This window comes from Emys orbicularis, chromosome 24 (assembly GCF_028017835.1).
Source record: "Emys orbicularis isolate rEmyOrb1 chromosome 24, rEmyOrb1.hap1, whole genome shotgun sequence".
NCBI classification, from domain to species: Eukaryota; Metazoa; Chordata; order Testudines; family Emydidae; genus Emys; species Emys orbicularis.
The window spans coordinates 343,463-367,095 of record NC_088706.1 but is presented as its reverse complement, the minus strand read 5'-3'; the positions used below and the strand labels follow the sequence as shown (position 1 = coordinate 367,095).

Below are 23,633 nucleotides of genomic sequence, written 5' to 3'. Positions count from 1 at the left end.
GTTACATAACTGCACTCAAAAACAAAACAATGTAAAACTTCAGAGCCTACATGTCCTTTCAGTCCTACTTCTTGTTCAGCCAATTGCTAAAAAAACAAGTTTGTTTACATTTACGGGAGATAATGCTGCCCACTTCTTAATTACAATGTCACCTGAAAGTGAGAACAGACGTTCACATGGCACTGTTGTAGCTGGCATCGCAAGATATTTATGTGCCAGATGCACTAAAGATTCATATGCCTCTTCATGCTTCGGCCATCATTCCAGAGGACCTGCTTCCATGCTGATGATGCTTGTTAAAAAAAATAATGCGTTAATTAAATTTTGACTGAACTCCTTGGGGGAGAATTGTATGTCTCCTGTTCTGTTTTACCTGCATTCTGCCATATATTTCATGTTATAGCAGTCTCAGATGATGACCCAGCACATGTTGTTCATTTTAAGAACACTTTCACTGCTAATTTGACACAATGCAAAGAAGATACCAATGTGAAATTTCTAAAGATAGTTATAGCACTTGACCCAAAGTTTAAGACTCTGAAGTGCCTTCCAAAATCTCAGAGGGATTGGAGACACTTTCAGAAGACTTAAAAGAGCAACACTCCCATACGGAAACTACAGAACACAAACCACCAAAAAAGAAAATCAACCTTCTGCTGGTGGCATCTGACTCAGATGATGAAAATGAACATGCATCAGTCCGCACTGCTTTGAATCGTTATCGAGCAGAACCCATCATCAGCATGGGCGTGTGTCCTCTGGAATGGTGGTTGAAGCATGAAGGGAATCTTTAGCGCATCTGGCATGTAAATACCTTGCGATGCTGGCTAGAACATTGCCTTGCGAATGCCTGTTCTCTCTTTCAGGTGACGTTGTAAACAAGAAGCAGGCAGCATTAACTTCTGCAAATGCAAACAAACTTGTTTGAGCGATTGGCTGAAGTAGGGCTGATTGGACGTGTAGGCTCTAAAGTTTTACATTGTTTTGTTTTTGAATACAGGTTTTGTCATCGTCGTCGTCCCTCCCCCAATTCTACATTTGTAAGTTCAACTTTCATGATAAAGAGATTGTACTACAGTACTTGTATTAGGTGAATTGAAAAATATTTTCTTTTGTTTTTTACAGTGCAAATATTTGTAATCAACAATAAATATAAAATAAGCACTGTACACTTTGTATTCTGTGTTGTAATTGAAATCAATATATTTAAAAAAGTAGAAATCTGAAAATATTTAAATAAATGGTATTCTATTATTGTTTAATCGCACAATTAATTGCCATTAATTTGATTAATCACTTGACAGCCCTAGTTTGATGTTTTTTTTTTCACTTCCCTTCGATCAAGTCGCAGCTCCTGTCTCCTAATGAGCTCTGTGAACTGTTCCATTTTTTGCCTTCATCTGATTTACCAGTTCAATGAAAGTATTTGCAACTTCTCCCTCCTGTGCACTTACTTCTCCCATTCTGACAGGCACCAGTCTAGGTCTGGGTTTGAGTTTTACCAGAACCTGGCTTTTATCATATGGTGGTGGTTGCAATGCAGTGGCCCCTGTTTCATTTTTTAATTTTGCTAAGGCCACCTTTTTCCATTTCTGTCCCCATTCTTCAGGCACAGGGTAGCTACCTGAAGCCTGCTGTTGACCACAAATAATTATAACAGGAAATGGCACATCTCTTTTTTTTTGTAGGCTTTTTACAGCTATTTTCAATGTTTTATTCTGTTCCTGTGCTTGCTGTTTCTGGATGGCTTGCCGCCCTGCAAGGGGAATGGGAGCATTCCAGGGCTCTAGCTTAGTTTGCAATATTTTAAATTTTAAGGCTACAGTCTCTGCCCTAGCCTTACAGATTCCATTACACGTTTCTTCCCCACTATATTTTTTAAATTCATATGGACCTCTTTTGCTAGCAACCCAGCACATCCATACCGTATCAGACTCTGGTCGAACTGCTTAATAACCACAGACTCAGTTCGTAGTGAAGGAACTTGGTTAGGTTTATTGTCGACGAGGCACGGTATTGGTGCCTTATACGTGCTACGAGTACATTCAGTGCATGTATGCCCGTGACAACGGACACAGCTCAGTTAGTGGCAGGACTTTCCACTATCCCCTCAGCTGGCCAAAGACGCTTCTCTGAGACTCCGTGTTACAAACAAGTTAACGTACTGCCCCTCTGACATAGTTAGATGAAAACTGGCTCCGTCAGAGTGTGTCAGCTATCACCTTGTACATCTCTGTGCATCTTCTGACCTTATCTTTAGGATGGGTCAGCCTGTTCCTGTTATCTTTAGGGAATGTGTTGGTATCGGGGTGTTTGGTACCACCCTTCTGGAATGTGTGTGTGTGAATGCTCAGCAAAGGTTTGACCACTACTTTAGCTCAGGCCTCTGATACAAGGGCTTATGTTTCAGGCCCTCTTCCTACTACACCTCCATGCACCCTTGTGCCTGCAGGGGTTGGTTGTCACTGGCCCACAGCCGTGCAGGGGAACCCTCTACAACTTCACTCTCATGGCCCCGCTCGCTCACTGACTAGCCATGAGTGTGAGAGCCACCCCCGGGCAGGAAGTGTTCAGCAGCACCCCACAGTGTGGGGCTCACCTTGCTCCTGGCCGGCAGGGTCTCTGCTCTCTCAATTTCTAGCAGCTGTAAAAATAGTTAAAAATCAATAATCTTCTTAAGTGAAGATCAATATTAATCATTGAAATTAGAAAAAAATTAAAAGTCAAATTCTGCCTACCCTACTTGTCGGAGCCACTGTTTCCTGAAATGCTCACTTGAGGCCTGTTCCTGTGAGGTGCTGAAGACCCATAATTTCCAGTGAAGTTAATAGGTGTTGAATGTGGCAAGCAGATTGCAGATTCAAACCTTTAATGTGGTGGTAGGCTATGGAGACCAGTTTTTAAAATGGACACTTGGATTTAGTGAAACATCAGAACATGCACATCTACTTATGTAGATGCTCCAGCACAATTCAGTGCATTTTTCTTATCAAACTTGCCTTAAATAAAATATGGTAACCTAAAGGTGATTCAGGACAATGTCTTCCCTCTCCCCCTCCCTTTTAATAATGAGACCTGCAGTTATTTTCTTTGGCTGCTTAGCAGATTTACAAGATTGACTTAGCTGGTGCTATTTTCAGTAAAGCTTTCAGCTGAAGTGGAAGTAGAGCCTGAAGAAAGCAGGCTGGTAGAAATCCCAGCACACTCACTCCTTCCAGAGCCTTATGGAAAGGGGGACTTTCTTCTCACAAAGAGGCTGTCCCTTGAGCCCCACAGTTGTCTACCCCTCCACACCAATTAAAAATAATGCTTATCAGCCTGTTAGATCTAGTTTCCAGATGACTGCACTAAAAATGCTACTGGCATCTATTAACTGATCTACAAGGCAGTTAAATTGTCACGTGTTTTCTTTTTGAGACACAAAACTGTCAATTATTTTTTCAACCTTTTGGGCCTGATTTTCATTTACCCCATTCTGGGGAAAAGGAGATTTAGTGCAAATGAGAATGAGGCTCTTTGTAATTTTTACAAATGTGGTGTTCTTAAAGAGAATGTAGTGGTAGGTGCTGGATTAATGGTTCTGGAGTTAGAATTCCTCTTCTTTGTTCATCTTGTATAGTTTATTGAGCTTTATCCTTGTTATCTGATATACATAAGCTATTTTCTTTAGCAATTGTATCATTTAGTCGAAATTATTATAGTAGTTTGAGTTAGTGAGCAGTGTGAAAAATGTATCAAAAATCTACTAGTTAGAGGATTTGCTGTATTAGAGGCTGAAAAGCAATTTTAAAAAATGGTGCAGAGGAGGGGAGACAACAGTGGGGCTCAAGGGACAGCCTCATTATGAGAAGCCAGTCCCCTTTTCCTTAAGGCTCTGGAAGGAGTGAGTGTGCTGGGATTTCTACCAGCCCACTTTCCTGGGACTCTACTTGTGGGATCCATTTGTTCATGTAAGATTATCATAGAATCATAGAATATCAGGGTTGGAAGGGACCTCAGGAGGTCATCTAGTCCAACCCCCTGCTCAAAGCAGGACCAATTCCCAACTAAATCATCCCAGCCAGGGCTTTGTCAAGCCTGACCTTAAAAACCTCTAAGGAAAGAGATTCCACCACCTTCTCCACTTCTTTCTGACTCATTTCCTTGACTATTTCAAATTGGTGTTTGGGTTTGGCAGTCTTTGTGTATTTAAAATAAAGCTTTGATTTTGAAAACTTAAACACCCCAGTATCCTGACCATTCCTGAGCAAAACCTTATCTTTCAGATGAGATGTAAAATCAAAGTTTTGTCCTCTTACGGATCATTAACAATCCAATTCACTTTTCACAAAATTAGAGATGTAGTTTGGGTATTTACATTGTGCTTGCCTACAATAAACCCTATTGTTTCAGTTGTATATAGCATTCTTGACTTAATGTAATGTTTCTCTGTGCTATCAAACAGTTTTTGTGTTTCACCTGGAAGGTGGCTGCATCTCAGTGGTGGATGAAATGATCATGTATTTATGTGTCATCTGATGTTTGTGAAGGGCTTTGAATTCTAAAGGATGTAAGGTGCTGTTTAAATATAACATGGTAATGGTGGTAGTTTCTTATTAGATACACTTGGTCTAGAGCAAGAGTTCGTCGACCTCTTCTCTTCTGTTGACTGCTTTGTAAGAGAGATCCAGCCATGGATACATCTACCCTAAAAAAATCTCAAATCTTTGCATTGCTTGGGAAATTTTGTTGCTCTATAGATGGAGATCTGTGACACAGGAAAATTAAGTGATTTAACCAAGATCATTCAGGGAATCAGTGGCAGAGGTGGGAACTGAACCCAGATTTCCTAACAATAAGATCCTTTTCCCTCTAGTAATGATGTAACATAATTTAATGTAAATTCAAAAATATACACAAAGGAGAGACTCTCTGCCACTGTGGTTTTCAGAGAATGCATTGATACATGAACACAAAAGTGTTTGTTTTGCGAATATTGATATATTACATTTAAAAACCAACAAACACTACTCTTAAGCTGCATGGCCTGTAACAGTGGAATAATCCATTATTTCCAGCAATTGTCTGTTTGCTAATTGTTTCTCTGAGTTGTTCCCACTAGGCAGATAGAAGCTGTCAATCAAGGCTCAACAAAGGGAGAAACTAAACCCCAATAACCCTATGGTTGGGGATGTTGGGGCTGGCAGAAAAGCGGTTTTGGTTAGGGGCACTAGTAGTTTTGGCTGCCTTTTTAAAGTTTATGTGCTCCATCTGATGCTTATTTCATGGGGGACTAATTCAGTTACAGGTTCTTACCTGTTTTATGCTATCTTTCATTGGAGCAACTTCTGCCAGATCACGAAAATTTTGAAGGTAAAAAAGGATTAGTAAATCCTGTCACTTGGTCAACTGCTCCATCATGTTGCAGCCTTGCATTGAAGGGACATTGTCTTTTTTGCTCCCAGTCCCCTGCAGAGCAAAAAGGTTTGTCGGATTCAGGCGAGGACCCACAGGGAGAGGCTGAGTCCCCCCACGGTGGTATGGGTCACACAGAATCAGCTGGTGAGCGCGACTTTGAGCTTCCTGCTCCCGCTGTTGCCTCAGTCAGTACTCTGATTCCTGCTTCTGAAGCCCAGCTTGCTCCTATTCAACAAGAACTGGCAGGGGTAAGTGCGAACCTACCGAGTACTTCTGCTGCTGAGGGGATTTAATTTTTTTTTAAATTCTGTCCATTTCCCTAACGGGGTTAAGTGATTGCTGTTAACTTGAGGTAATAAGTCTCATTGTTAATAGTTTTCCCAGCTCCTGTATTACGACTTCCAAAGCCAGTAGTTCAGTTGGTAGAAATAGAAGTTCTTCTATAATGGGACCCTTTTAACAGGGAGAGTTTTAAGAGACCTGTCCTTTATCAAAAATTTCTTCAAAGGGTAGAAAGAGATGCAGTGATTCCAGGAGCAAGAATTCTCACAAGCCAGAAGGGGAGGTGGGGTGGGGGTGGTAGGTAGGGAGTTCATAATCATCTAAAAAGCAATGGAAGTAGCTATTGTCTAGTTCATCTTTGAAAGAAGAAGAAGATTTTTCTGACTCTAGGTCATAATCCTCCAATACAACAAAGCCAGAAGAGCTAAAGAGCTCTTGTTCCCCTGGATTCAAACAGGAGCATGTCATTCCTTCGTTTTAGAGGATGTAATTTAGAAGCTGAAAGAGAATTTCCTAATGCAGGCAGAAGAGTGAAACTGTAGATTTGAAAAAAACTTTTAAAATTCAGTTCCCAAAGGTATGTAAAGTTGTGGCTTTGTTGGCTAAAGGCTGTGATCCTTGCAGAGAAGGAGAGACTATTTTCAGAAAGATCAAATGGACAGACTGGTGTTACCATGTGTTCTGTCAAAGCTGTTACAGTATAGTGCTTGGAGACAAAGGACAGTACACCAATCTGGACAAAACTGAAAAGTCCTTCATAAGAGAGAGTCTCTGTAAAGCCTTTTTATGAGATGCATCTGTGGAAATGCAGAGGGCTGTATGTTCAAATACAGTTGCTAAATATCATTGGCTGAGACAATGGAAAGCTGATACCCAAATGAAATAGTTGCTAGTATCCTCTAAATTGGCCAGGAAAAGATTCTTTGGACAGCCCTTCAAGAAAGTGAAGCCTAGAGAAAAGAAAATAGAGTTTGACAGATAACAATGCTTTCTTAGAGTTCAAGTTCTTTATAAAATCTAAGTAGTCCTATTGTCAGGCTAGTTAACCCAGAGTTTGAATAGATTCTGGACATGCAAGAACAGTCTTTGGAGTCAGCATCTGGAAGAGAGATCATACAGGAGTTGGGTTTCCAGCGGACTCTGACGGCTAATTGTCCTTTGTGACTATCATCAGAGCTTTCAAAGAACCCTCAGGAGGATGGGAGCTATTTACTCACTTCTGTGGGGGAGAATGACATTCAGCAATGGCCAATAATTGACTTCTGGAAGTAGGTTCTATCAAATACTCTCAGGATTCCTCTTGGTTCCTAGAACAAGATACAATTAATCTCTTGCCTCAAAATATACTACAGAACTCCTAACTTTTTTCTGTGCATCTTCTGAGTGCTGATATCACTAAATTCCTGGTTCCATCATAGGCTTTCAGAACATAATTCATCATTCATGTCCCCAAGAAGGCTGGTGAAGTAAGGCTAATTCTAGACCTGGAGGAATTGTAAGTAATGTTGATCTGGCAGTGCACCTAGCACTACTATTACCTGTAGAGACAGACAGACAGACATGGGCTAGGTTCCCAGTTTGTCAAGTTTACCCTTGGTATCATGGGGATGGAGGGCTTTGAGAGCTGGTTACAGTTCCTTGATTTTCTGCTAGTCGTCTGGCCCAGGTTAGTGTACACCAGAGGCTGCTCTAATCTGCACCAGCTTGCGACAGTGCCCAAGGGGTCATCTGCTAGCTGAATTTAGCTGGAGGATAGTGTGCTCAGGTCTCTCCTTCCCACCCTCTGCACCTGAGGCTGCAGGGCATGTGGCATGGTAACTAGCTATGTAAGCTCAACTCCAGCTAGGAGAATGTATCTAAGGGCTAATCTACACTGGCAAGGCTAAAGCGCTGCTGCGGCAGTGCTTTAACATGGCTTGTGTAGTCACGGCAGAGCACTGGGAGAGCTCTCTCCCAGCGCACTAAAAAACCCACCTTCACGAGGAGTGTAGCTCCCAGCGCTGGGGGACTGTTTACACTGGCGCTTTACAGCACTGAAACTTGCTGCGCTCAGGGGGGTGTTTTTTCACACTCCTGAGCGAGAAAGTTGCAGCGCTGTAAAGTGCCAGTGTAGACAAGCCCTACATTCTGCTTGTTTTGCCATGACCCTTTACAATGATGTATGTAAACAAATATGGAATTTAAGGACACAATGGACAAACGAAGAAGTGACAGTGTTTGTGTGCATTGAAGAGAATCTGCTGTCTCTTCAGGCCATGTATTTTACAGGAGAAAGACACTCAGGTGAATTGACTGAGCAGAAAGATGATACAGAACGAATGGCATCTGTGTAGGGAAACATTAATGAATACCATTTTATTTAATTTACCACAAATGACCTCTGAAATGAAGTAATCCAAGGTTCTCTTCTTCATCAGGGAAGAAATTGAAGTGCTTTGTGTAGATGCCATTTTATATGATTGGCTGCTGCATTTCCTTTTCCTCTAATTTCATATATTGGTATGGAGAGACTTTTGAGTCACCGTGATGGTTCCTTGCTAACAGAGAAGGCCATGGTCCTCAGTATTGTTTGTTGTTTATATACTACTATAAATGTTCATTGTGCTTTGCAAAACACAGAATAGGGCACAGCCCCCAAAAAGCACAGTCTAACTCTTTGGTCTTAAAACAAATCCTCTCACCCACTTATCACTGGTGAATGGGAAGCCCCAGTTCTCTTAAATTTTTGCAGAATTTCAGGTTACTGTGTATAAGAGGTGACAGAACTCTTATGCTTATGAAGATAACATTCCAGGTGTTAAATGAATGTATATTAATGTTGTGTTGTCTTCCTGACTCTGTAAACATGTGACAGCCCACTGCCTCTGCAGCTGCTTCTGTTTACCAACCAGCAGCAAAGTAAAATTAAGATTCTGGGCAGCAATGAAACTGTCAATAAACTTGTCAATATGATGCTTCTGTTTGAGAAAGCATTTGGGGAGAAGGTTGGGGGAGAGGCTAAAGTAGTGGAGAGATGCAGCAGCCAGGATGCTGTGAAGGAGGAGAGGAAAGCTCCTCACAGCAGGAAGGGGTGGTTTCATTTTTTTCAGACTTTTGCTAACTGGAGGCTAATACAACAGATGAAGCCTTTAAGCACTGTCCAGTTTCAAAGATGACAAGGCATTCAGATGTACTGTCTGAATCCTTTGAAACGTCAGGACCTGGAAAACTTTATCCTGGTCCCTATGTGGTCTGCAATTCTGTAGGTGTAGAATTTGCTGTGGAATTCACCCTTTGCTACAGAATTGCTCTCAAGTATTTAAGCTTTAAATTAAAAGGCTTGTTTCTGACCCTCACATTTGTGAAGGAAACCTTGCTAATGTAACTGTGTAAACCAATGAAATGGTGTCTTCTGAGTTTGTAGGTAGCCTAAGACAATAGCTGTGAATTTTGCTAGTCATATCACTAGAGTGAAAGATCTAAAATCTAAAGACTGCAATTGAAATGTCAACATTGATAACTGTATCACTCATAATGGTAGCAAAAACATCCAGCTAATTTCACATGCCCGCAAACTGCTTCCTATGCCTCCAAAAGTGGCAACTGTCCCTATCCCACTTGCCAAACACTACAGCTTCTCCTTACAGCTTCTGCAATGCAGCTGTCTTGTCAGTACAGAAATCTGAGATACTGAAAACTTGAATGTGTGTAGAATGTAAAATAGAATTTACCATCAAAATAAACAACATTAGGACACTACTGCATAGATTGTATTTATCATACTTAATTTTAAAACACTCATTCTCTAATTTAAATGAAACTGAGACAGAATTGAGTTTCAGCCTGCCATAGAGTACATGGACTATATACAATTACCTAGCTATTGAAGTGAGGTTCCTGAGTACCTTGACCTCCTCAATCATACCATGCTGTATTTGACAAAAGGAGGAAATTGACTTCTCAAGTGTATTCTAAATATTGGATTAGATTCAGGCACTATTTTTGGGAGAGAGAGTACCTGATCCTAGGAATATTCTTCAAGAACTATAAGAATGACTCAAAGTCTGGAAAACTCACCTTATGGTGAGAGACTTAAGAAGCTCAATGTTTAATTTATTCAAGAGAAGTTTAAGAGGTGACTTGATCATGGTCTGCATGGGGAAGATATTTCTGATAGTAAGAGGGCTCTTTAATCTAGCAGGAAAAAAGGTCCAGTTGTTGGAGGCAGAAAGTAGACAAATTTACACTAGAAATAAGATGTTAATTACCATCGTTGTTGAAAATTTATCATTGAAACAATTTATCTAGGGACGTGGTGGGTTCTCCATCTTTTAGTCTTTAAGACTGGATGTCTTTCTTAAAAGAAAAGTTTTGGGCTTGATGCAGAAATTACAGAGTGAGGTTCTGTGGCCTGTGTTATGCAGGAGATCAGGTTAGATGATCATAATGGTCCCTTCTGGCCTTACACTATGGAAGACTCTGATTTCTGAGTTGTAGAAATTCAGTGGGTCTAAGTATTGGCTCACTTAGAGCAGAAACTTTAGTCATGATGATGCCTTAAATTATCTTTAAAAAAATATTAGGTTAATGTTGCAAAGTCAAGCACTCCGAAGCTGAGAAATGCCAGAATTAAAGTGATCTGTGCAATCTTAATTTGTCCTCCTTTTGCATATGCATTTTGATAGTCTTTGATTACATGATATACTGTCCCATTTCCCTTCCTGATTTCTCTCTGACCCAATTGGTTACAAGTTCTCCTCCCTAGGCTTCTGACCCAATCTGGGTCCTCCTTGACCCAGTCTCTTTGCCCAGCAAGTCCTGGTTCTCCCTATGGCTCCTTGTGAAATGTCTCCCTATCCTCTTCAACTGGTTCCCTTAGGTCTCCCCCTGTCCATTTTCCTCAGTGGCTCCCAGACCTAGTTTCCTTGCCAAGCCATTCCTAGTTGCTGCCACCTGCTAGCATTCAGTCCCAATCTCCATCCCTGCAGGCTCCTTGTCCCAGTCTGTTCCCCAGTCCTCCTCTGTACTGCCTTAGGTCCAGCTGTTGTCCCCTCTGCATTCAAATCCCGTGTCTTCCTCCTCCATGCTGACTGGGTATCAGCAGGGAAGACATGGAGAGCACAGGAGAAACTGGTTCCCTGCTTTCTGTTCTGGTGCCTGGTCTGGCCCCAGCCCAGAGCAGCCATTACAGGGAAAGTCCAGCTTTGCCCCTATAGCCCAGGGCTGGAGGATGCTCACTCATTTTGTGGGGATGGTGCATGCATTATCTAATCAGCACTAAGAGCTGTGAAAGGCTCAGATATGCTCAGTGGGGACAGACTCGGTGATTTTAGCTGTTAAGCTCTAGCAAGTCTCTACTGAGCATGTGCAAGCTGGGATTTTTTAAAAATGTGGGTGAATTTTTACAGAGGGTGGCAAAAGGCACATTACTGACACGCAGCTCACCAATTTCAAGTCCTTGCTCCAAAGCATGGGGGCCCTAGAGTTTTCCAAAGAAAGGAGGTGACCAGGAATTTAGCAGGGGAAAAAAGTATTTTTCTCTAGCTTTGTTCTTGGAAATGGCCAACCGTTTTGGCTGAAACTTTGCAGAACAATTTAGCCTGAGGCAGACACCCGGCATTGAAAATTTCAGCCCAAATAGTTAGTTTGGCAAAGTTATAGGCAACTGAACAGAGGGTCTTATAATGGGAAGTGTCATGCAACTTTAAGCAGTGCTACCACACTGCCCATAATAAAGGATTCCAAAATGCTTAAGCAAGTTCTTCATCAGGGTCATTTCATCCACCACTAAAATACAGCAATTGTTTAACAGTGCACACCAACACTACTCAACAGTTTGGGACAAGAAGGGAATCATACTTCCTCCAGCTAGAACTGTAGAGGAAATTTTTAAGCAGTCTGAATTTAATTACCCAAGTTGAATTTTTCTTATGCTTATCTTATTTTCTCACCCTTGTATGATTTTGTTGCGCTGCTAGTTATATCTTAGTTGTTAGGGTTAGTGGAAATTGCTGATATTTAACATAGATTTGCTAACATAAATTACAGCTTGGAAAGTTTTTCAGTCTGGAATTATTGGTGGTTGGTGCTTTCCTGTCTGAGCCCTGATTGACAGCTCTGAACTATCTCTGGATTCTGGTGCGGGGGAGAAACTGAGGCATTCATATCAATGGGCATGCTAAGTAGGAAAAAAAATAGCACATGAGAGATTTTCTTTTTTCTGTTGCTTGAAACCACTGTCTTTTTAAATGATATTGGCAGCATCAGCAGCCACTAGCAAATTTGGCATGCTTGCTTTTTATCTTGACTTAATCTGCAAAGGTTTTGGTCTAAGATACATAGAATTCATTCTGAGGCAGTGGATATATAGCTCTTTCCTCTGCATAGATGTCTGATGAGTAGGGCCCTACCAAATTCACGGTCCAGTTTGATCAATTTCACGGCCAGGGGTTTTTTTAATCGATCAACTTCACGTTTTCAGATGTTTACATCTGAAATTTCACAGTGTTGTAACAGTTGGGGGTCCCAACCCAAAAGGTACCCGGAGGTGGGTCTGATTCCCCCCCACCGCACCCCGAGCAGTTGTGCAGAGGAAGGGCAAGTCCTGTCCTTCCAGCCCGGCGGGGACTTGCAGCTAGGGGCCCCGGCTGGGGCACTCCCAGCAGCATGGGAGAGATCAGAATTTCATGGGGAAGGGCTTATTTCAGGGTCCATTACATGTTTTTCAGAGCCGTGAAATTGGTAAGGCCCTACTGATGAGGCTTCCTAGTATTGATACACTTCACCCACAGAATGTAGCAGTTGAGCATTGTTTTATTGATGCTTGCTTGGGATAACCTGCATAACTCACAAATGACAAGGACTTCAATGAGTAATGTGGTCATTCAAGCCAATAAAATGTTTAGACCGCACCACATTGTGTTTTCTGATCTCCCATGTGTCTGAACCAGCCCTTCAAACTACAATATGTATAATATTATCATTGGAACAATAACTTTGTAAGGAAATTATCCTGGCGCCTTTGAAGTCAGTGGAAGGATTCCCATTGATTTAAAGGGATGCTATCAACCTGCTTATGTGTTGGTTTGCGATTACATGATTGTAAAAACCTATGTTAAACATTCTCTCCTCTTGCTGTATTAAAGATTCCCACTAATGGGGAACTCTTTAAATCACTGGTGATAAAGGGAAAATAGAAAAAGGGTCACGTGCACATACACTAGAAAAGCATCTCCTTATTTCCATCTAATTTCTTTCAGCTACAGATTTAGCAGTAGGTTCAAACTACAGCATAGCAGATATAGATTAAATCTCAGGAAAAACTTCCTAACTGTAAGAACAGTAGGAAATGGAACAGCCTGCCTCAGAAGGTTGTGGAAGCTCTTTCACTGGAGGTTTTCAATATGAGACTGGATAGTCATCTGTCTTGGATGGTTTAGACACAACCAAACCTGCATCTTGGCAGGGGTTTAGACTAGATGACCCTTGCAGTCTCTTCTAACCTTGTGATTCTATGATTCGGTTTAGGAGTTGGATTAGGATATATTGACTAAACCAATCGTAAGTGCACGCATTGTACAGCAGTGTCAAAAATGCTGGAAGTCCCTGGTTGCTCTTGATTATTTGTGCCAGAATGAACATCACAATATCTATACTTGGTCAGACAAATGGTCCATCAAGCTCAGTCTTCCGGCAGTGGCTGGTGCCAGATGCTTTAGAGGGAATGAACAGAACAGGGCAATTATTGAGTGATCCATCCCGATATCCAGACCAGCTTTTCTCAGTCAGAGGTTTAGGGACACCCAGAACACAGGGTTGCATCCCTGGCCATCTTGGCTAAGAGTTGTTGATAGACCTATCCTCCATGAACTTACCTAAATTATTTTTTGAACCCAGTTACACCTTTGACCCTCTCAACATCCATTAGCAGTGTGTTCTACAGGTTGACAGTGTGTTGTGTAAAGAAGTACTTCCTTATGTTTGTTATAAACCTGCTGCTTATTAATTTCATTGGGTGACCCCTGGTTCTTGTGTTATGTGAAGGGGTAAATAATGCTTCCCTATCCACTTTCTCCACACCCGTCATGATTTTAAAGACCTTTATCATATCCTCCCCCCTTAGTCCTCTCTTTTCTAAGAGGACTGCCCTAGTCCTTTTAATCTCTCCTCGTATGGAAGCTGTTCCTTACCCTTAATCTTTTTTTTTTTTTTTTTTTTTTTGCCAATTGCTATACTTTTTTCAATTCTAGTAGATATGTTTTGAGATGGGCTGACCAGAACTGCATGAAGTATTCAAGGTGTGGGTGTACGATGGATTTATATAGTGGTATTATATTTTCTGTCTTATCCTTTCCTAATGGTTTCTAACCTAACATTCTGTTTACTTTTATAATTGCTGGTGCATATTGAGTAGATGTTTTCAGAGAACTATCCACGATGACTCCAAGATCTTTTTTGAGTGGAAACAATTAATTTAGATCCCATCATTTTGTACGTATAGTTGGGATCATGTTTTCCAGCATGCATTACTTCGCATTTATCAACACTGAATTTCATCAGCCATTGTGTTGCCTAGTCAGCCAGTTTAATGAGACCCTTTTGTAACTCTTCGCAGTCAAATCTGACTGCAACTATGTTGAGTAATTTTGTATCATCTGCAAACTTTGCCATCTCACTGTTTATCCCTTTTTCCAGATCATTTATGGACATGTTGAACAGCACTGGTCCCAGTACGCATCCTTGGGGGATTCCACTATTTAGCTCTCTCCATTGTGAAAACTGACCGTTTATTCCTACACTTTGTTTCCTATCTTTTAACCAGTTACTGATCCATAAGAGGACCTTCCCTCTTAAGCAATCTAAGCAGTCATGGCATAAGTGCCTTTGGTGAGGGACCTTGTCAAAGGCTTTCTGAAAGTCTAAGTGCATTGTGTCTACTGAATCACCCTTTTCCACATGTTTGACCCCCTCAATGAATTCTAAAGATCGGCAAGGCATGATTTCCCTATACAAAAGCCAGGCTGACTGTTCCTCAACATACTGTGTTCATTTATATGTCTGATAATTCTGTTCTTTACTATAGTTTCAACAATTTGCCTGGCACTGAAGTTAGGCACACTAGCCTATAATTGCCAGGATTGCCTCTAGAGCCTTTTAAAAAAAATTGGTGTAACATTAGCTATTCTCTTGTCGTCGGGGTCAGAGGCTCATTTAAGCAGTAGGTTACATACCACAGTTAGTAGTTTTGCAACTTCATATTTGAGTTCCTTCAGAACTCTTGGGTTCATACTACCTGGTCCTGCTGACTTACTGTTTCAGTTTTTTCCCCAAAATCTCCTCTATTGACGCCTCAATCTGGGACAGTTCCTCAGATTTGTTACCTAAAAAGAATGGCTTAGGTGTGGAACTCTTTCTCATCCTCTGCAGTGAAGACTGATGTAAAGAATTCATTTAGCTTCTCCCCAATGTTCTTGTTGTCTTTGAGTGCTCCTTTAGCACCTCTATCATCGAATGGCCCCACTGATTGTTTGGCAGGCTTCCTGCTTCTGGTGTACTTAAAAAATAAAAAACTTTTTTTTTGCTCTTTTTTTTGTCTTTTGCTAGCTGTTCATCAAATTGTCATTTTATGGTCTACCTAGTTATACTTTTACACTTGACTTGCCAGAGTTTGTTCCTTTCTATTTTCCTCAGTAGGATCTGACTTCCAATTTTTAAAAGATGTCTTTTTGTCCCTGTCTCCCTCTTTAACTCTGCTAGTGATTGTCGTCTTGCTGGTTTTTTTAATTTGGAGTATACATATAGTTTGAGCCTCTGTTACAGTGTTTTTAAAAAGTTTCTATGCAGCTGGCATACATTTCACTCTTGTGACTTTTAATTTCCATATAACTAGCCTCATTTTTGTGTAGTCCTTTTTGAAGTTAAATGCAACTGTGGTGGGTTTCTTTGGTATTTTTCCCCCTACAAGGATATGAACTTTAATTACATTACGATTGCTGTTACCCAGCGGATCAGCTGTATGCACTTCTTGGACCAGATTCTGTGTGCTACTTATGACTAAATCAAGAATTTCCTCTCCCTTTGTGGGTTCCAGGCCTAGTTGATCCAAGAGGCAGTCATGGAATTACATAGTCCTCTTTCATCCTCTCAATGGGAAAACAGGTTATTTTCAACCATGATTGATAATATCAACTTGCAACCATTACTTTGGTCATGTTATCTTGTGATAGCATGGTTCATAAAATTAAATATCACTATCAAAAGGCTGATAAATATGGAACTGTGCATATTCAGAAATAATTACCTAGCATTCTTTCCTGAAATTTAAAGAATAAAGAGTTCTCAAACCTTGAGAATTTTACTTAAGAAGGACAGCTATGAAGTAGATAATATCTAATCATTGTCAATAGTGCAGTTTTTTTTTAAAGTGTATTGATTTTTATTAAATGTAAAGGTTACTTGCCCTTGGAAGCTAAGATTTTGTCACAGTTATTTTTAGTAAAATTCAGGGACAGGTCACGGGCAATAAAGAAAAATTCACAGAAACCGTGATCTATCTGTGACTTTTAGTAAAAATCTGTGACAAAATGGGGATCTGCAGGTCCCCACACTGCCTGCAGCGGGGCAGGAGCTCTGGGGGCCCCCTCCCGGGTTGTGTATTGGAGCTCCAGAGTCCCCCGCAGCCCATGGCTGGGAGCAGTGAGGTACTCCTCCCACCTGCAGATCCAGGGGTCCCCCGCTGCCTGCAGGGGCCTGGAGCTCTGGGGGCCCCCACAGCTCTGGCAGCTGTGGGGTACCCCCACCACCTGTGGCAGCTTGGAGCTCCAGGGGGCTGCAAGAGGCGGCAGGGGTATCCCGCAGCTCCTGGCCCCCATGTGCGGCTGCGGATCCTGCAGCTCCCAAGCCCCACAGGCTGAAGTCACAGAGGTCGCTGGAAGTCATGGATTCTGTGACTTCCATGACCTCCATGACTAAATCGTAGCCTTAATCATGGTTTCTTATACTAGTTTCAGTTTTGATCCACTACCAGTGGAGACAACCGTGTAGCGCTGCATCTTGTAAAATTCTTTGAACACTTAAAAAAACCTAATTTTGCTTTCTGTTGAGTGGTCTGTTTATTTATATTTAAGGAATTTGTGCACTAGTGGTTTAGAATAAACTCCCAAGAAGTTTACACACTTATTGTGAAGTTAGAATTTTTTGGGTTTAAACAACAAAAACTTATTTTAATTTCCTGAGCCAGTCAGACACACAAACATTCATCAGTTGTGGGCTTTCAAAATATAGAAATACTAGAATTGCTTTTGTGAACATTTTCATAGCTTATATCAGGTACTGTAACACTTGGGAATGTACTTTCAGATACAGCTAGTTACAAAAGATATACAAAAAAGAATCTTTCCATTCATCTTAATTACTGCGCATTTGTGCTTTTTGCTTACATCCTGTTAAGTGAGAGTCTGTCTGATGTCCAGTATGTTTGAACATAATTTACTCTGTTTTTACAGTTTGAATACCAACCTGTGATAGCAGAAAGTGTCCAAACCAACAATTAAGGCATATGGGATTATCTAGAGAGTGGGGTATTTTTTTCTATCAGTCTGTGATATAAAATCTTAACTTATCTTGTGATTGCAGAGGTCAGCAGATGGGTCAAGTCCAGAAGATGGAGAAGGTAAGGAAGTATTTTAGTTATTTTAGATCACTAGTTGCTGTCTAATCAGAATTTTGTCTGTTTTATCTCTTAAATCCTTTATCTCTACAGAATCTGACCGTGAGGATGGGAGTTACTGTCCTCCTGTAAAACGTGAAAGAACTTCATCTTTAACACAGTTCCCTCCTTCACAGACAGGTAAAGGGTTTTCTAATTCTTTTACAGCAAGAAAATAAGGGAGAAGATGTACTTCCTTGGTTTCTGTCTAATTCTCCAGTCCTGCCATCATCTTCCATGCTGTGGACAGACTATCTAAAGTGGAGGGCGAGCAGATCCTCTTTTCTTTAAATTGTGCTGCTTTTGCCTCTGCCTTCACTCATGAACCTAAGTCTCATCCACATCACTGCCACAACTGAAGCAAGACAGTGAGGAATGTGGGCTTAAATCAGTAGACAAAGCAGGGATATTAAACAACTTTCTTTACTCATAGATTCATAGATTAAGGCCAGGAAAGATTATTGTGATCATTTAGTCTGACCTCTTGCATAACACAGACCATAAAATTTCACTGAGTAATTCATGCATCAAACCCATAACTTCTGGTTCAGCTAGACAGAATCATTTAGAAAGACATGCAATTTTGATTCAAAGAAAGTGCATCTTATTTCTAGTCTGAATTTGTCTAGCTTAAGCTTCCAACCATTGGATCTTGTTATATCTTTGTCTGTTAGATACAGTATAAACTATATCTATTGAAACCTTTTCTACTGTTCATAGACTTATCAAGCCAACCCGTAACTAGTCTTAGATAAAATAAATAGTGACCTTTTTTAGTTTCTCACAGTAAAGCAAGTTTCCAGGCCTTGGATCATTATTTCTGTCACTGTGGATAACACCGTCACTCAGGCCTGTAATTGGGGCGTCATCTTTGACTCATCTTTGTCTCTCGATCCACACTTCCAGGCAGTGTCCGAGTCTTGCTGCTTCTACCTAGCTAAAGTTTCCAAGATTCAGCCTTTTCTTTCTGTCCAGACCATCAAGGCTCTTGTTCAGGCATTTTCATCTGCCTTGACTACTAGTCTCTTCTCTGGCCATGAAACCAGCCACAGCATTCTATTCAAGTCTATTCAAAATGCTGCTACTGGGTTCACCTTCCTGGTACATCACCTCCCTCTGTGCCTCTCTACAGGCTCCACCTCCTCCACTGCTTCAAACAGAATCCTTGCTTTTTAAGACTCTTCACCATTTAGTCCCACCCTTTCCTTCAGATCTATTAACTTATCAAACTGTTGACTTTGCCATCACTGGCATGATGAAGGTGATCTTCATCACTTGCCTGTCTACTGCTCCCTCCAGCATCTACCAACTCTCTTACACTGTTCCCCATACATTGAGGGGGGGGGGAGGGGCACACTCCCCAACACAAATGGTAAAGCTGCCAAATTTTCCCTCAAGTTGCTCCTTAATCTGTCTACTTCTGTGATGCTTCCAAATCACGGCCAGCTAGCATTGGTTAAGCAAGAGATGAGCTGAGACTTCAGTTTTTTTGCTAATTTGTTGTTCTTGTTATTTCCACCCAGTTTGTATTCTCCACTGTCATGTCCTGTCTGACATCTAGCCTGTAAGTTCTTTATTTTCTGTCTGTACAGTACTTGCATGATGGGGCTCTGTTAATTATCTGTACTACAGCAGAACCTAGGAACCCCAATCAAGGATCAATCATGTTGTAGGTTCCCTGAAAGCCTTGGTGATAGCTGTTTAGTTTCATACAGTGTAAGGCTAGAAGGGACCATTAGACAACCCAGTCTGGCCTTCTCTAGATCATAGGCCTTTAAAATTCACCCAGTTGCTCCTATTCTTAGCCCTAAAACTTCAATTAGTCTAAAATATCCAGGACTCAGATTAAACAGTGAAGAGAACAAGAGAGACCAAGGTTTCCACCAATGCCTGAGGTCCCTGCAACGGCCAGATGATGATGTCCAGATGATCCTATCAGGTGAACTATGCCCCATGCTTCAGAGGAAGTTGAAACTCTCCAAGGTCCCTGCCAGTCTGAACTGAGGGCAAATTTTTTCCCAACCCCAAATCTGGCCATCAGTATGGCCCTGAGCATGGCACACCAGCCATTCTTCTAAGAAAGAGGAAAGTGTGAACATAAGAATATAAGGATGGCCGTACTGGGTCAGACCAAAGGTCCATCCAGCCAAGTATCCTGTCTACCGACAGTAGCCAATGCTAGGTGCCCCACAGGGAGTGAACCTAACAGGTAATGATCAAGTGATCTCTCTCCTGCTGTCCATCACCACCCTCTGACAAACAGAGGCTAGGGACACCATTCCTTGCCCATCCTGGCTAATAGCCATTAATAGACTTAACCTCCATGAATTTATCCAGTTCTCTTTTAAACCCGGTTATAGTCCTAGCCTTCACAACCTCCTCAGGCAAGGAGTTCCAGAAGTTGACTGTGCGCTGTGTGAAGAAGAACTTGCTTGTATTTGTTTTAAACCTGCTGCCCATTAATTTCATTTGGTGGACCCTAGTTTTTATATTATGGGAACAAGTAAATAACTTTTCCTTATTCACTTTCTCCACATCACTCATCATTTTATATACCTCTATCATATTCCCCCTTAGTCTCCTCTTTTCCAAGCTGAAAAGTCCTAGCCTCTTTAATCTCTCCTCATATGGGACCCGTTCCAAACCCCTAATCATTTTAGTTGCCCTTCTCTGAACCTTTTCTAATGCCAGTATATCTTTTTTGAGATGAGGAGACCACATCTGAACGCAGTATTCAAGATGTGGGAGTACCATGGATTTATATAAGGACAATAAGATATTCTCCATCTTATTCTCTATCCCCTTTTTAATGATTCCTAACATCCTGTTTGCTTTTTTGACTGCCGCTGCACACTGCGTGGACGTCTTCAGAGAACTATCCACGATGACTCCCAAGATCTTTTTCCTGATTCGTTGTAGCTAAATTAGCCCCCATCATATTGTGTATATATAGTTGGGGTTATTTTTTCCAATGTGCATTACTTTACATTTATCCACATTAAATTTAATTTGCCATTTTGTTGCCCAATCACTTAGTTTTGTAAGATCTTTTTGAAGTTCTTCACAGTCTGCTTTGGTCTTAACTATCTTGAGCAGTTTAGTATCATCTGCAAACTTTGCCACCTCACTTTTTACCCCTTTCTCCAGATCATTTATGAATAAGTTGAATAGGATTGGTCCTAGGACTGACCCTTGGGGAACACCACTAGTTACCCCTCTCCATTCTGAGAATTTACCATTTATTCCTACCCTTTGTTCCCTGTCTTTTAACCAGTTCTCAATCCATGAAAAGATCTTCCCTCTTATCCCATGACAACTTAATTTACATAAGAGCCTTTGGTGAGGGACCTTGTCAAAGGCTTTCTGGAAATCTAAGTACACTATGTCCACTGGATCCCCCTTGTCCACATGTTTGTTGACCCCTTCAAAGAACTCTTAATAGTTTAGTAAGACACGATTTCTCTTTACAGAAACCATGTTGACTTTTGCCCAACAATTTATGTTCTTTTATTCTTTACTATTGTTTCAACTAATTTGCCCGGTACTGATGTTAGACTTACCGGTCTGTAATTGCCGGGATCACCTCTAGAGCCCTTTTAAAATATTGGCGTTACATTAGCTATCTTCCAGTCATTGGGTACAGACGCCAATTTAAAGGACAGGTTACAAACCATAGTTAAGTAACAGAGGGGTAGCCGTGTTAGTCTGAATCTGTAAAAAGCAACAGAGGGTCCTGTGGCACCTTTAAGACTAACCGAAGTATTGGAGCATAAGCTTTCGTGGGTGAATCTTGCGTCTGATGAAGTGGGCATTCACCCACGAAAGCTTATGCTCCAATACTTCTGTTAGTCTTCAAGGTGCCACAGGACCCTCTGTTGCTTAAACCATAGTTAATAGATCTGCAATTTCACATTTGAGTTCTTCAAAGCATGAAAGCACTGATCCATCCCATTCAGTGTCTCCTCTCAAGTTGTGGACAGTCTCTAATGTTTCAGCGGGAAGTGTGTATGTGGGAGTGGGGGACAGAAGAACTATTCTGCTGACTCAGATTTGAGCCCCAGGCAAGATTAGGTTCAATCTTTGCTGTGCTTTGTCTGAGCACCTCTCTGCTGGTAACCTTCATCACAGTGCCCATTAAATGGACGTACATTTCAAGATGGAAGCTTGGCACTAGACCCATGGTCACTGGCATGGGGCACAATAGTCTCTTGGGCACATGGAGCATCAATTCACAAGGAGTCATCACTGGTCAGTCCTGCGACATGTAAAATTTATAATGCGTTCGCTCTTAGATGATTCACCCAGGGTGGCTAGTAATGAAGAGACACTGCTTGGAGGCATTGCCTCATTGAGTTTGTCATTTATTTGAAATCCTACTAAAATGGAGTAACAGCAACTCCCCTCCCCCCAGTTTAATTAAGGAGAACCTATGCCCTGTGAGACATTTTGGTATTTAGCCTTTGTAGGATTTCTTATTCATATGGTGGTGATTCTAACCTGGCCCTTGCAGTTACCCTTTAAGGCAGCGACTGTTCTTAATGTTTTCATTATTTGGGGAATGTCAGCCACTTGGCTAGTTCATTCTCCCCTCTCCAAAAGATACTCCAGAATAAACTAGGATATCAGCTTTATCAGCATTATGACTGGCACCTAACTGGAGGTGTCAGTGTCCGCTATTGTTAGTTGTTGGAGGGTAGTAACTTGTTGGCTTTCACTGACTGGGTGTGTTCACATTTCTCTATGGGAAGGATTGACTACTCAGATCTATCTTTTGAGAGGTGTTAGAATATCATTCCGCATCACAAGATCCAGCTGGTCTTTAATCATGCAACTGTATCACACATGGCTCAGCAAGATGAGATGCACGTGATCCCAAGCACCACAGGCTTGGCAGACACAGATTGTTTTACTCATTGAGCATCAGTTTTAACTGTACTCAGAGTACATGATCAGGTGACAGCAAATGTTTTTTGTATGACATTGTCAGTGGTGAATTCAGATACACTGATATACTTATCTCAAGATACCCTATATTGTAGTAATCAGAATAATGACATTAGGACTTCCATGCCTGGTGCAGACCAGTATCACATCTTCTCCAAGACTGGACCTCCAAATCCCACAAGGCATGAGAAATTACAGATTATACCTGGGAGGGAGAGCTCTAGCAGAGGGGATTCTTGGCCCAGAGTACTTGCTTATTATTGGCACAATGGGCATTTTATTATTGCTTTGAAGATAGGGAGTGTCCTGAATTCCTCAAAGATGGAGTTAATTTGAATGGCTCTCCAGATCATCAGTACTACTTATTGCTAGCGTTCAGAGAAGTCTGGGGAAGCCAACTTTGATGTGTTTGCCATCAGTGCTCTTCACATTAAAAACTCTCTAACAGAATCAGAGGTTGCGAGGACTCCATGTTCCAGCAGTCCCAGGGTGACCCAGATGTGATGTGATATATGATTCGACTCCAGCAGCCCCATGCTAATCCTGATAGGGATTTAGACTCAACCTCGCTTTTACCAAGATGAGTCTCTCAGCCGGGGTCTTGCATTCCATCCCAGTCAAGTAGCCTGCTGCCAGGTGACAGGGTCCAGGACTGGATTACCCCACGCCTGGTGAGGTAGGGTGAAAAGGTTTGTTGATTATAGCAATGGTTTGTGAATCTGCTTTGAGTCTCTTATCTAGTGAGCTTGGGTTTGTTGCATGGGCAGTTATTTTCTGGGAAATATTGATTTTAGACTTCACAAGAGGCAAGCATTAGGTCTTCATAATTGGACCAACCTGGTGCCAAATACTTTCTAAGATAAGGTGATGCATTTAAATTCTCATAAATACTTCCCTTAAGCATTGTCTACATGGGAAAATTTACCGGTATAACTATACCAGTATAATTCTAGCACTGTAATTGTGCTGTAATAACATAACCCCCTGTGTGGACACACTTTTTGGGGATGTGGAGTGCTTTTATTTGGTTTAGCTTTGTCTCTTTGGAAGTAATTTAAGCTAAGTTTCGACTCTTTGTAAAACAGTTGACTGTTATGTTATCAAAAATTTTGTTCTTTGAGTAGTTGTCCCTATGGGTGCGCCCCTCCAGCTGTGTGCGCACACCTGTGCGCTTTTGATCAGAGGTTTTTGGTAGCAGTGTCCAGGTGGTCTGTCCCTGTGCTGCGATGAAAGAGTATATATGGGAGAACGGACATATGCGACCACTCCAGTTCCTTCCTAACTGTCTGTGGCTAGAGATGGAGTGTTGTGGTCTGTTAGCTTT

The 23,633-nt window shown here is 41.4% G+C and overlaps 1 protein-coding gene across 1 annotated transcript in view; it reads left to right on the top strand.

Moving 5' to 3' along the window:
• The window catches only part of RANBP3 (RAN binding protein 3), a 184,507-nt gene that overhangs the window by 48,028 nt on the left and 112,846 nt on the right, over positions 1–23,633 (top strand). The window contains exons 3-5 of the mRNA XM_065422006.1: positions 5,445–5,645; positions 17,293–17,329; positions 17,420–17,506. Coding sequence (XP_065278078.1) covers positions 5,445–5,645; positions 17,293–17,329; positions 17,420–17,506 — 325 coding nt within the window. The remainder of the gene's footprint in view (positions 1–5,444; positions 5,646–17,292; positions 17,330–17,419; positions 17,507–23,633) is intronic.